At 43.2% G+C, this 14765-nt stretch overlaps 1 protein-coding gene across 1 annotated transcript in view; it reads left to right on the forward strand.

The window, feature by feature from the left end:
- The window catches only part of LOC129713036 (glutamate dehydrogenase, mitochondrial), a 63060-nt gene extending 48685 nt beyond the window's left edge, over nucleotides 1-14375 (forward strand). Inside the window, exons 9-13 of the mRNA XM_055661895.1 lie at nucleotides 2613-2693; nucleotides 3441-3564; nucleotides 4778-4869; nucleotides 9324-9386; nucleotides 13007-14375. Coding sequence (XP_055517870.1) covers nucleotides 2613-2693; nucleotides 3441-3564; nucleotides 4778-4869; nucleotides 9324-9386; nucleotides 13007-13126 — 480 coding nt within the window. The 3' untranslated portion in view covers nucleotides 13127-14375. The remainder of the gene's footprint in view (nucleotides 1-2612; nucleotides 2694-3440; nucleotides 3565-4777; nucleotides 4870-9323; nucleotides 9387-13006) is intronic.
- The last annotated feature ends 390 nt before the right edge of the window (nucleotides 14376-14765 follow it).

The following is a 14765-nucleotide window of genomic DNA, read 5'->3' on the forward strand; positions in this document are numbered from 1 at the left end:
GTGAGGAGAAATCTTTCAGTGAAGAGACAATGTCTTTTTTATTTCCATCCCCATTAAAGCAATATATGATTTGTGCTCGGGTAGACAAAAGTGCTGGAGAAACTCAGCAGGTGCAGCAGCATCTATGGAGCGAAGGAAATAGGCAACGTTTCGGGCCGAAACCCCAAGGGTTTCGGCCCAAAACGTTGCCTATTTCCTACGCTCCATAGATGCTGCTGCACCCGCTGAGTTTCTCCAGCACTTTTGTCGACCTTCGATTTTCCAGCATCTGCAGTTCCTTCTTAAACACTGTGATTGGTGCTCTGTAGTCCATTCATAATAATAATAATAATATTAATAATAATATATTTTATTGTCATTGCACATAAGCGCAACGAGATTTGGTATGCAGCTTCCATCCGATGTCGTAACTTAAATAACGAATAAAATTTATATTTAGATGCCCCGAGAACATGGTTTGTAAAAAGAACATTACAACAGTAAAATAGTCAAAACAGTTCAAGCAGACTTAAGTGCAGATGTGACCATCCGAGGGAGACAGTCCAGGGGGGGCGGGGGGCACTAAGCAGGGCCGGCTCAGAGCCGCTATAGCTCTGGGAATGAAGCTGTTCCTGAGTCTGGAGGTTCGGGCGTAGAAGACCTTGTAACGTCTGCCGGAGGGAAGTAGTTCGAACAGTCCATTACAAGGGTGTGAGGAGTCTTTATTGATGCTGACGGCCTTCCTGAGGCACCGTGTGTGGTAGATGCTGGTAGCTGTGTCCCAATAATCTTCTGCGCTCTGTGGACGACGTGATGAAGAGCTCTCCTCTCACGCTCATTCACCATTAGCCCATTACATCTTCGCATCTAGAGATACAATAGCATCTTCACCAAATGGTGACCAAAACATTAATACATCCTTGCTTAGTTTAGAAATTTACTGTTTACATTAGTAAATTAAAATCCAGCATCACTCAGAATCTCATCAGTAGAGGTACTGAATGGACTCTTGCTGTGCTTGGAAGTGAAGTCATGCAATTCAAGCAGATACATTGAGGTTTGTTGATATAACCGATGGCTGTTTTCAATTTTCAAGCTGACGACTGTTAAAATTACCACCTTCCCGATATTAGGAGTGAAATGAGAGTGTGGCCAAGGTGATGTTGGTCCTTGATGATGCCGACTGCCTTTTTGCAGCAGTGCCTCTTATAGATCCCTTCGATAGTGGGGAGGTCAGTGCCTGTGTTGGAACCGGCAGTGCCTTCCACTATCCTTTGTTCTCAGAATTCGATTTAACTTTTATAGATTGCATCATCCTGGACTGACCCATATTTTCACATTTGGCCGAGGCTTATGGGGATCAAGAAAGAAAATGACTTGAAAGCCAGAAAGCAGATCAGTTCCTTGTCTAGCAAAGAATGTTATAAAGTCTGAAGAAGGGTTTCGGCCCGAAACGTTGCCTATTTCCTTCGCTCCGTAGATGCTGCTGCACCCGCTGAGTTTCTTCAGCATTTATAACCAACGTTATAAAACAAACCTTTACTAAAGCTTATGTTAGTAGATGGTCAAAGGCATTGTCGAGGTGGTAGGTTTTGAGAAATGTTTTAGAGAGAGGGGGTGGTAACAGGCCCTTCAGCCCACCAAGTCCATGATGACCAGCGATCACCCAGACACTAGTTCCAATTGATACCTTGAAGCCAGCCAACCTACAAACCCGCACGTCTTTGGGATGTGGGAGGAAACCGGTGCACCCCTGGCGAAAACCCTCGCGGTGGCAGGGAGAATGTACAAACTCCGCACAGACAGCAGCCATAGTCAGGATTGAACTGGGGTGTTTGGCGATGTGAGGTAGCAGCTCTAACGCCACGCCACCGTGCCCCCCCTACATGTCTTCAGTGAAGAGAGGGAAGAGGGAATGTGATTTGGGGAATTGTAGAGATTAGGTAGTTGGAAGAAATCCCTCAACAATTAGAAATATATAAAGAATTGCCCAAGGCTGGAATTAAAATCCTTTTATTCTGAGGCTGTGCATTCTAGTTGCAGATCACCCACTATTGGAAACATCCTCACCGCATCCACTCTATCTAGGCCTTTCAGTATTTGGCCGGTTTCAATGAGAACCCGCTCATCCTTCTAAACTCTCGTGTGTACAGGCCCAGAGCCATCAAACACTCCTCGCACAGTCATCTCTGGGATCGTTTTTGCTTCTGTCTCTTGGGAGATTTGTCGCACACTCTTCTGTGATACCACCAGTTTTTTTTAAAACGTGTACTTCCTGTCCAAATGTTATCCTTCGCTCTGACTTAAGAGTCGTTGTGTGCAAGAACAGGTGAACTGGAAGTTATCTTACCTGACTGTCATCTTGCTTTACTCCTTTTCCAGCATGTGCCGTGTAACGACCATTGAGATAATGGAAGACATTAGATTTCTCTTAACATTTGTCACTCTCCTGATAATGTGACCAGTATTGCTAGTGTTGTGGGCCAAGGAGTGCACATGAGAACAGAATTGAAGAAGCTTGAAGATCTGAGCTTGAGGGACAGCACTTTTGAAGAAATGAGCTGCGGTCACAGCGGAAAGGAAGGAAATCAATAGCTTTTCATTTGTAACAATTCCAATCATTTACTTTCCAGATTATTGCCGAGGGTGCCAATGGGCCAATGACTCCAGAAGCTGACAAGATCTGCATGGAAAGGAACATCATGGTTATTCCAGTGAGTTGTGGCCTGGCTTTCTGTTTCATGCTCGTGGCTACTGACGTGGTTTGTTAATGGCTACTGATTTGTAGTGATTTGTCGGGAGTGACCTTTTAGTTATTTTCTTGTTTTGCTTGCAGTGAGCTCCCTGTGACTTTTGTGTTGGTCAGCACAATTGGGTGGATTTTCTGTGGCTTTGATATGGAGATATTTTGAGTTGACTTCCCTTTGAAATTAAAATTCCACTCTCGTCCCTTGAGTAATGGTGATATTAACTTTAGGAAAAATTCACAAACTAAGTGAGAAAAAACAGTTTTTGTTTGTCGTGTGAAACAGGCTCCAGTAGCAGATTGGTGACCTGTTTAAAAAAAAATGTGCCTTATTCTCCATAAGACACAGGAGCAGAAATAGGCCCAACAGTTCCGCTCCATGTGGCACTCATAAATGAATGAAGCCAACACAGTACAAGTACCTGCCTTTTTCCTACTGGGCTCTTTTGCATTTTAATGCCACTTTTCCTCAAAGGTATCTACTGATATTATTTAATTTAATTTGTGTGTTTGGTCTAATCTCCCGAATTGAGAGCAGGACGCAGTGTGAGCAGTGATGTCTAGTTGGTAGCAACTAGTCCCCTGCCTTTCCCTATGCAGAATTTGGGAATTAGATTTTGAGAGACAAATGTACTAGAGGTTGGTGCTTCGGCCCAGCGCTATCTGGGTATTGCGATTCACATCTTCGCATCCATTTTTCCCCCTCCGTCTGCAGGATCTATACTTGAATGCTGGTGGTGTCACTGTTTCCTACTTTGAGTGGCTGAAAAATTTGAATCATGTCAGCTATGGCCGTCTGACCTTCAAATATGAGCGCGACTCCAACTACCACCTGCTAAGTAAGTGATGCTTGTGTGAATTTACGAGCACAGCGCTGAAGGTCACTACCGCGGTGAGCAGCGAAAGTGGTCTCATGATTTTTAGAATGGATTGCCGTTTATTTTGCTGTGCTGCTAAAATGGTGTTGCAAGCCTTCAATTGGGCAGAGGAGAGGAGAGGCAGAGTGGTGAATCTCTGGAACTCTCTGCCACAGAGGGTAGTTGAGGCCAGTTCATTGGCTATATTTAAGGGAGTTAGATGTGGCCCTTGTGGCTAAGGGAATCAGGGGGTATGGAGAGAAGGCAGGTATGGGATACTGAGTTGGATGATCAGCCATGATCATATTGAATGGCGGTGCAGGCTCGAAGGGCCAAATGGCCTACTCCTGCACCTAATTTCTATGTTTCTAGGAAGAACTATAAGGGGTGGGGCGTGGTGTGGGAGGGGTTATTGGAGGTATAGGGGGTGGGTGGGGCGGTGGTTGTGTGTGGGGATGTACAAGGAACAGCCGATGTTGGTTTGCATAAAAAAAGACAGTGCTGGAGTAACTAAGTGGACATATCATTTGGGTAAGGTGCTCGCAGCCTAAATCCTATTGAGATTCCCATTCTCATTAGTATTGGAGGTTGGAAACTGAAGACTTCAATTTTAGACATCGAGTTTGAATCCTTTCTGAACGCAAGTAGTAATGTCTGCTGTGAAGGAGTCATATTTGAGGAGTCTCTGTCTTGAAACCTTTTTCCAATTATCTTGGTTATAATCCAGCAGAGAAAATAATTACACATGTCGCGGGTTCTAGACGGGTCATTATGAAAGTCCAGTTTCAGGCTTGGTGTCTTTGTGAAGCTTTTTTTCAGGTTTTATCCCAGGTTGGGAACCCTTGATCTAGAAGATAGACACACACAACCTGGTGGAGTAACTCATTGGGTCAGGCAGCATATTTGGAGAAAAAGAATAGGCGAAAATTGGTGTCGGAACCCGACTTTGGACTCAATTCTCAGTATGTATTCGTCTGAAGATGGGTTCCTACCCAAAATATCATCTGTTCCTTTTCTCTAGAGTTGCTGCTTGACCTACTGAGTTACTCCAGCAATTTGTATGAACCAGCATCTGCAGTTCCTTCCGACACACTTGGTATCATCCTGCTTTGGATGAAAGGAAATTGCTGTGTACGCGGTAGATGCCAGATATTTACAACTGATTTTTGACTCTGATATTTTCTTTACCCATTAGTGTCTGTCCAGGAAAGCTTGGAGAGGAAGTTTGGCAAACACGGTGGAACAATACCAGTTGTCCCAACAGCGGAATTCCAAGCCAGAATAGCGGTGAGTCTTTGGGACATGTTCCCTCTTCACCCAAACCTCCAGCCATGTCCCCAAATCCAATGTGCAGCAAAACTGATTAATTTAAGTCCTTTTTACACTGGGTAAATGGAGCAAGCTGCCAGAGGAAACAGAGATGGATACAATTATAATGTTTAAAAGGCGTTTGGACAGGTAGTTTGATAGGAAAAATGATTGGGGACCAAATACTGTCAAATGGGACTAAGTCTGGAAGACTCCTTGTCTGGCATGAACGAGTTAAGCTGAAGAACCTGAGTTTGTGTTGTATAATTCAAACCTCTAATGTCCTGGTTTAACCACAAATACATACTGAGAGTTGGGAACATAATCCTGAGTATAATTTTAAATGCAAATCGGGTCAAATGTAGACTAACTGAATAAAAATTAAAAATAGAAACAAAACAAGGAACTACAGATTCTGGTTTATGCAGAATGGCCCAGTTCTGGAGTTACTCAGTGGACAGCCAGCATGTCTGGAGGACATGGATAGGTGACATTTTGGGTTGCGACCCTTCTTCAGGCCCTGAAGAATGGTCACGACCTGAATCGTCACCTAACCATGTCCTCCAGAAATGCTGCCTGACCTCCAGCACTCTGTCTTTTGCTCAAGTCTTTCGAGGTCTTATTTACATTCAAAAAAAGGACACAGTACTGAAGGAGCTCAGCGGGTCAGGCAGCATCTATGGAGGGAATGGTAAGATGACGTTTCGGGTCAGGAAAGATCCCGACTGACATGAAACTCTGTCCATTCCCTCCACACATGCTGCTTGACCTGCTGAGTTCTTCCAGCACTTTGTTTATTTTTGCTCTAAATGCCAGCATCTACGGTCACTTGTGTGGCTGCCTGGAAAGATTTGTTCTCTGTTGATGCTGCAGGTTTTACCTGCTAGAGCGATGGAATTGGTCACATCGAAGATGTGAAATGCTGTGAACCATAAAGTTGTGTTTGCAAAAAGTGCCATCGTGACAATGACACGGCAAAGAATGTGTGTTGAAGGCAGCATGATATTGCTAACTTATCCAATTTATTCCTGTACTAAAATAGTTTAGAGTTATGTGGAAGTAATGTGTTTCAGGTTGGGTTGCTATCGAAGGCAAATGTGTCAGTTTTTATTGGGTGTGTTAATAACAGGCTTATGATTCCGCACTTTTCTGAACATAATCCTGTCATGGTTACTAACTGCTTTTCATTATGTTGCAAGATTTAGATTCCATAATGTGTTTGGATTTTTGGTTCCTGTTCGCCTATTTTCCTACAGATACTGCGCACATTGGTGTATGGGCAATTAAAAAAAAAAATCCCCATTATGGTCGGGGAATGTTAAATGCCTAAAGAGGTTTGCATGAATTATAACAATGCAGGAAATATCACCTGAAAATTAAGGTGATTTTTTTTTTCATTTGTTTTTAATATTTTGTGCCATTGAATGAGACCATTCAGCCCATTGAGTCCATGCTGGCTCTTGGAGCAATCCCATTCCACCACACATTCCCCTGCAACCTATACTTCCACTGACCATCAATTCCACCCTGCTTCTTTTGCTACCCACTGAGGATAATATTCTGCAGACAAAATAACCTAGCACAAGGTATTTGGGGTTCAGATAGGCTCAAAATGCTGGAGTAACTCAGCTGGTCAGTTAGCATCTCTGGAGAAAAGGAATAGGTGATGTTTCGAGTTGAGACGCTTCTTCAGACTTTGACCCGAAGCGTCACCTATTCCTTTTCTCCAGAGATGCTGCCTGACCCGCTGAGTTACTCCAGCATTTTGTGTCCATCTTTGGTGAAACCAGCATCTGCAGTTCCCTCCTACATGTCTTTGGGATGCAAGTCAAGTTTATCAAGTTATTAGTCACATACACATACGAGATGTGCAGTGAAATGAAAAGTGGCGATGCTCGCGGACTTTGTGCAAAAAGACAAACAAACAAACAACCAAACAAACTACAAACAGAATGTAACAGAATCACATATTCTTTTTCACATTAAATATTGTGGGCGGAAGGAAAAAGGGGAAGAAAACAGCATAGTAGGTGGAAACAGGCGCACCCTGGGCAAACCCTCAGAACAATGGGCGCATGAGCAAACCATTATTCTGTCAGGATTAAAAGTTGGTTTCAAATAGCAGGGGAAAAGTGGATGTCATTGACAACGGAGAATGATCAGCATGGGCGGCAAAGGTTACATGGAGAAGGCAGGAGAATGGGGTTGAGAGAGAAAAACAGATCTGCTATGCTTGGACGATGGAATGGGCCGAATGGCCTAATTCTGCTCCTATGTCCTATGGGTAGAACAAAGGAAATATATCTGATGGGATGAGACCATATGGATTAGTGGGGCATTTCCAAGCACTTTATGCTTTTAGATCTTAATAGTGAGGCTGTAGGAGATGTCTACCAGACAACAGGAATGGAATAAAACAAATCAGCCAAACAGATGACGGCCTGATGCAGAAAGAGCGAGTTATCTAAAATGAGGAACTTGATATTGAGTCGCTACAGCTGCAGTGTGTCCCGGTAGAAGATGGTATTGTTCATCAGACTTGCACTGGCCCGTATAACATTGTGGATGGGGTTAGGATGGGCACAGCATGGCAAGCACCTGGATGCGCAGTCAGTCCTGACTGAGTGCAGCTTCTCTGCTAAATTGTCACCTCTTCCGAATTTGCTTTCTCCATTGTTGAGGTAATGTTGTGAGTACTGAATTCAGTACACTAAAATTGGAAGAACTACAAATGAATCAGTACTTCACCTGGAAAGACTGATGGGGACACTGGATGGTGGAAAGGAAAGAGGTGAATAGACAAATGTGGCAGTTCCTGCAGTTATGAGGTAGTGTTGAACTTTTGGTTTAACCAGAACGCCAATAGAATAACTCTGCTGATTTGCTAATATAGAAGTGCGTGCTGAGGGAGTTACTGCTGAGCATGACCAGAGACGAGTGTTGATTGAAGCCCAATAGTTCCTCTTCAGATAGAGGAGGTGGCCAAGGCACTGCTGGCTGCTCATGAAATGCAAGCCATGTATTAGCCATCCCTCATTGTCTTTGGGACTGAGCTGCTGCCTTGAATCTTTGCCAGCTTTTCTGTGTTGCCCATTATGGGAACTCTGCCTCAGTCTTTCTCTGGTCGAGGCAGGAGTTCCCACGAAGGAAACACAAAGTCTGCAAAGACTTAAGACGACATTCGGTAAATTGCTTTATCTTCTGATAAAATGTGCAGAATTTTTACCTTATTGAAAATATTTCCAAGGGCAACTGGTTCACCGATAGATTATGCATAGTTTTCCATATTATTTAGAAGCCCATCTCCTCAGTTAATTTTGAACTGGAAGCAGTGGTGGAAATGATATGTCAAGATCGCTTTAACATTATCAAAGTTCTTGGGCAATAAACATTGCACCGAGTGATACCCACCATTCTCTTTTCCTATTGATTGTATCGTCAGTCTTATGTAAATTTTGAATGACTCGGGAATGGAATAATTATCCTTTAAAAACAGTATTATCTTATTTAGTGAGTCACAGTATTGCTGTGATTCCATTCAATAACATTGCTCAATCTTTAAGAGAGCATTGTAAATCTGCAGAGACGAATGACTTCACTGCCTCCTGTTGTTCTGAATAAGTATCAGCAAAAGATAATGGTTCATCTATGACTAATTCAAGTCATTTGCTTTACCACTTCTGTGAATAAAATTGAAACTGATTCAAATACTTATCAGACTAAAATGCAATTAAGAGCTGATGATTTGCTAACTTAACTAAAATGAAAGCCGAGAGTCGAGAGTGTTTTATTTTCATATGAAATTCTTACTTGCTGCAGCACAACAGAATATGCAAACATAGTGCACTGTAGACTATATAATAAACGAGAAAAAAAGTTATGTGTATATATACACATACTTACACATACACACGCAGGCACATATGTACATGCACGCACACATATGCACACGCTAAAAAACAAACAACAATAACAGTGTATGTCATTCAGAGCTTAATGGAGGTTCTAGTTTAATAGCCTGAATAGGCAGAAAAGCAATAAATGAATTCAAACCCAAAATGTTTAAAGTCTTGGGGGGGGGGAAGCAATGCTTAAATACAAATTGCATGATTTAAAACATAGTTTGAAACTAAATGGATTTTTAGTGGCCTATTCTACCTCCCAATTTTGAAACACGCAGGTGAACTCTCGAGCTTCCTAGTCTGAGAATGCAGCAATACACATTTTAACGGGAACATTTTGTCTCCTGATTAAAAATAAAATGTCAGTGAATAAGCGGCCTGGGTGCAAGAAACATTGAAGTGAAATATCAACAGCCTTTTCATCGGGTTTGGAAAAGGCTAGAGACAAAAATATCTTAATTTGTTCTGACTGACTATTTCATAAACTGTACATGTTTCCTTACACCGGTTCTGCATATTATTTTTTATTAGGGTGCCTCGGAGAAGGATATTGTCCACTCTGGTCTTGCATACACCATGGAGCGCTCAGCAAAGGTATGTACAAGGGAAAGGTGTTGTATAGATCACTGTAGGACAGTGGGTATGCTTTATAGTTTGAGTTTTGTGTGACAACAGTGGGCTCTTCTACCATTATTGTTCTGTGCATGATGAAGCCTGGAATTATTCAAACTACCTTGATTTCGGCATTTAATTTTGAAAAAAAATTGGCTTTGTGTTTAATCGTGGCTTTGTGGATCCTAAAATGCTCCACGGTTAATCATGGACTTCTTAAAAACATAGGGCAATACGACCACTCTTTTGCACACAGGATTTCAAATAACTACAAAGGGAAGGATGAGTGAAGTTGAAGGGTAGATATTACTCAAGTGACTCGGATCACTCCCCTCTTAAAATGAACCATGCAATCTTTTGCAGTCACTTGAATTGGAGAGTGGCATCTCCATTACAAAGAATGGTTCAAAATATACAGTGCAGAATTACACCAGTCAGCCCAACCTCTCATTTAGCACTATTGCCATAATCCCTTAATACCTCTAATCCCTTCCTCTAGTGTTGATCTAGTTTTCCTTCAAATGCAACTGATTGATTCCCTTGAGATAACATGGTACGAGTAAGCGCCATCTGCAGATCAGGAAATGTTTTTCTTCTAAATCCCCTATTTGATTTCTTGACTGCTTTCCGATATTGATGGCCGCACTGTCACCACGTTGAAACATGCTGACCATACACTGGCCAACTTGTCCCAGCTACACTAGTCCCCACCCGTGTTTGGCCCATATTCCTTCAAATCTGTCGTATCCATGTACCTATCTAACTGTTTCTTAAACGTTGGGATAGCCCCTGCCTCAACTACCTCCGCTGGCAGCTTGTTCTATACACCCACCACCCTTTGTGTGAAAAAGTTACCCCTCCGATTCCTATTAATTTTTTTTTCCTCTTCACCATAAACCTATACCCTCTGGTCCTCGATTCACCTACTCTGGTAAAGAGACTCAACATCTACTCGATCTATTCCTCTCATGATATTATACACTTTAAGATCGCCCCTCATCCTCCTGCGCTCCACGGAATAGAGACCCATCCTGCTCAACCTCTTACTGTAGCTCAGACCCTCTATTCCTGGCAACATCCTCGTAAATCTTTGAGGTTATCCTTTCATCCTTTGCTCTCAAAAGAAACAACCTTTTCACCCTCTCTTGAAAGATATAAACCTGCATCTCCGGTACAATAGCTGGAAAAACATTTTTTGCCTCTCTTAATAACACAAGGATCAGTTCTGTTTAATGTGACATTTAACATGGGTTAGTAAAGGTTTTATTCTGATTCTTGATTCTGGGCTTCAAAAATGTGACTAGTTTTGTTCTTATTAATTCACATTTCTATTTATAGCGGTTTGCATATTTGCTGTCGCTCATTTTCTCACTCATTGAATTTTTACTAGTTTTAAATATTTAATGTTTCGACTTGGATGCCAGTGTTAGCATTGTGGCAAGATACTATACCTTGCAGAAGTTGCAATTCACAGCCAATTATTTTATGCCATTCAGGAAATATATTAATGTCGATAATTAACTGAGAAAAAAAAAAAAAAATCTTCTGACCATCAATTTTGTTTCTACTTTCTACCTTGTAGTGCACTGGTTATTCAACAGTTGTTAAGTGATATGATTAAGGTTAGAATTCGTACAGCACACTCTGAACTGAGCCTTAACCCAAATATCCCCTGCCTCAAAGGCCCAATTGCTAGTTTTATCAATCTCTTCCTTTTGTCAGTGAGGGAGCTGGCAAGCAGAAACCATGTACGGGATTACAATGGGGAATTTGTAGTGCCTGACTTTATTGACATGCAAAACCACCCGTCCTCTTTTGTTTAATAAAAGCGTGACGTAGGTGATCCAACAACCAGGCACGCAACCTGAAATTCTTGCTTTTATTAATACATGCACATTACACCTTTGCACCTGCCTTTATGGAGATGTATTCCTGGGAGGGAGCATGAGGACTTTGATGCAATGGCAGTAAAATGTGATCAGTATACTGTCAAGATAGTGTGTGTGGCTTGAAGGAAGCATGCGGATGTCCCCACGCCCCTGCAGCCCCTGTCGTTTGGAGTAGTGGTTGTAAATTCAACGTTTAGTGCTGACATGCTGCTGTAGTGTATTTTGTGTTATCACAATTGACTGAGTGCCAATAAAGCAAGACTTTTTGGTTGCGTTATATTGATTTGCATGAGGCTGGAGCTGCACCCGTCAAGCTTGCCATCTGCCTCCCTGCAAATGGCGGGAAGATGCTGGAGAATCCTAAAATTGTCAGAGTACCCAGATTATGCCCTATATTTTTAGCCATGGCATTGATATAGCTGGTGCAGTTGTTGTGGGCCAGTAGTGTCCCTCAAGAATATTGGCAGTGGAGGATTTTGTGTTATTAGCGTCATTGGGTATTGAAGGGAGTTGGACAGAGTCTCTCTGTGGAGGTTATTGGCCAAAATGTTGGTGATATAGATGTTGCTTTCTGTAAGGTCTGAAGAAGGGTGTCGGCCCGAAACGTCACCCATTCCTTCCAGAGATGCTGCCTGTCCCGCTGAGTTACTCCAGCATCTTGTGTCTAACTTCTGTTGCCTTCTCAGTCCAAGCTGGATGTTGTCCAAGCCTGAATGCTTCCTTGGCAAATAGATATTATTTTTTTGCAACGGTGCGAATGCCATCGTCAGTAGTCACTGCCAATTCTGATCTTGCGACTGACTGAAAGTCAGTGATGCAGCCGATGGTGGTTGTGCCAGGGACACTGCGCTGAAGACCACTAGCACTGTTATCTGGGGCCAAGATTATTGACCTCAAGCTGTCACATCTGTCATCTTCTGTTGGCTGTCACTGCAGCCAGTGGAGAATTTCCATTTGATTTTTACCTACTGAAATGTGCTGGAAATGCTTAATGCAATTGTCAACTGATGTAAAGGGCAGTTGCACTCGCCTTGGGACTTGTTCTTTAATGCATGTATGGAATCTATGCAACTAGAATTAGGGTGGCAAAACGGTGGAGTTACTGCCGTACAGCGCCAGAGACCCAGGTTTGATCATGACTATGGGTGCTGTCTGTATGGAGTTTGTACCTTCTCCCTGTGACCGTGTGGGTTCCCTTTGGGTGCTCCGGTTTCCCCCCACACTCAAGGCAAGTGGGTTTGTGGGTTAATTGGTTTTGGAAAAATTGTAAATTCTCCCAAGTGTGTGGGGTAGTGCTAGTGTATGGGGCAGTGGTTGGTCAGCATGTACTCTGTGTGCCTGTTTGCACACTATGTCTGAAGAATTTATCCTGCCCCTACTCTCTTCCAGTTCCTTTCCCAACCCCTGCAATCAGTCAGAAGAGTCCTGACCCGACACGTCACATATCAGGGATACTTCCTGACCTGTTAAATTACTCCAGTACTTCATGCCCTTTTTTGGATTGAATTCAGTTTGGCTGTCGTGATTGAATAACAAGGGGCGGCCCGCGTCTCGTGATCGAGGAGCAGGAGGAATACCTGGCTGTTGGGCGGTGATCCAGTCTTAGTTCTGGAAGCACGTGCCAATGGCAGGAGTGGGTGGTGGAGTGGGGGGGGGGGGAATTGAAGAAGAGCATGTACATTCATTGCTAACTTGTTTTATGTTTCCTCACAGCAAATAATGCGCACAGCGATGAAATATAACCTGGGCCTGGATTTGAGAACAGCTGCCTATGTCAATGCCATTGAGAAAGTCTTCAAAGTGTATAACGAAGCTGGACTGACCTTCACATAGGGTGGATGCCACCCGTCCTCATCGAACCCTGCTTCTGCTCTCCCAGCCTGACATATCAAACGTTTGCATATGTCTCCTTGCTTTTTATTTTTCCTTTTTGCCTTTTAAACCATTGGAACACTAATTCTCCAATAGAAGCTGCCAGAATTAGTCGATAGCTTGAATAATCAATTAATGTAACCCAGGTATCGTAATTAAGGCTTACAGAAAATTTTCACTATCTCACACTGCTGGCAAGTGGGAGCCATGTTACATTTACTGAACAAGGATTGTTATTTTCCTTTGTGGCATCCAACTAGCCAACAGAATCTCTCTGCAGGTTCATTTACGGCAACTAAAAATCTTACCGATGAGGGTGTGAACCCATTGTGTTCTGGAGACGCTATCTTTCTGCAGATAATCCCCCCCCCCCCCCCCTCGGGTGGATTTCACCACACGTTTGGCATCCCACCTTCTGCATTCGACTCTTGCAAAGATCTTCAAGTCATTGGTAGCACACCTTCCACAGTAGCACCAGAACCCAATGTGTACGGAGGAGCTGAACAATATTGCTTGTGTGCAGCAGTATTTGCACAGATCGGTTTTTAAAAATTGTATACTAATAACTGATATTTAGCCAGAATTATTTTTATAATTAGCTAGGTGGTAGTGACGCAACAATTGGCTGGTGTCGCTGGGTTTATAAGAACTAGAATAGGCTGGGTTCCCCATCCCAATTGTGCATTGGTCCTGTTGTAAAGGTTGCCCCTTGACTTTAGCTGGTTTGGGTTACAATCCATTGTGGTGCTTGGATTAGCTTGCTAACAATTGGAGATGTGCATTTTAAGAGCAGCAATTCCAACAGCTTGGGTTTCCATAAATTGGTCATTTCGGGCAAGTTGGCTGACAGGAGGAGAATGTACCAAGTAATATTGTCGGATTAAGGATCAGATTGTTTAAAATACAGCTGACACATATTGAAGGTGAATAATAGCAAGTCCATTACAAAGTTGCCTTGAGAAAAGGAATCCAGCCAAAGTGGACCCATGAGCAGAGATGGGAAGTTGTACAAATATGTACAGGGAGCTGATTCCCAGGTTAGAACTTCCTTATCTGCCTTGATTTTCTTATGCCCCTGTCCCACTTGGGAAACCTGAACGGAAACCTCTGGAGACTTTGTGCCCCACCCAAGGTTTCCGGAGGTTCCCGGAGGTTTTTGTCAGTCTCCCTACCTGCTTCCACTACCTGTAACCTCCGGCAACCACCTGCTCCTGCAACCTCCGGCAACCACCTGCAGGTTCCTGCATCTGTGTGGAGAATATGCCATCTCAGTTTATTTTCCACCAGTGTCACAGAGCAGCCACTTTGTGCTGCTTTTTTACAGCTGATGTTTGAGCCCTCTGGGGAGTGGGCTGTCAGTGACTCTGCAGTCTGTGCGTGTGTGTGTGTGCCTGGGCGCAGTGTCGCGTATCCTGGTCGAGGGAGGCGGGCACGGTGCAGAAAGCAAATGAGAGGTGGCCATTGTGACATTCAAACCGCTTGCAGTTTTTAAAACATTCACAACCTGGAGTCCACCCTGTATTGTGTCGCGGAGGAACACCCTAACCCATAATCCAGGCAATTATAGAAGCAGTTTGATCACCAGTCAATCTGTCAGTGG

This window comes from Leucoraja erinacea, chromosome 34, assembly GCF_028641065.1.
Source record: "Leucoraja erinacea ecotype New England chromosome 34, Leri_hhj_1, whole genome shotgun sequence".
Classification (NCBI taxonomy): domain Eukaryota; kingdom Metazoa; phylum Chordata; class Chondrichthyes; order Rajiformes; family Rajidae; genus Leucoraja; species Leucoraja erinaceus.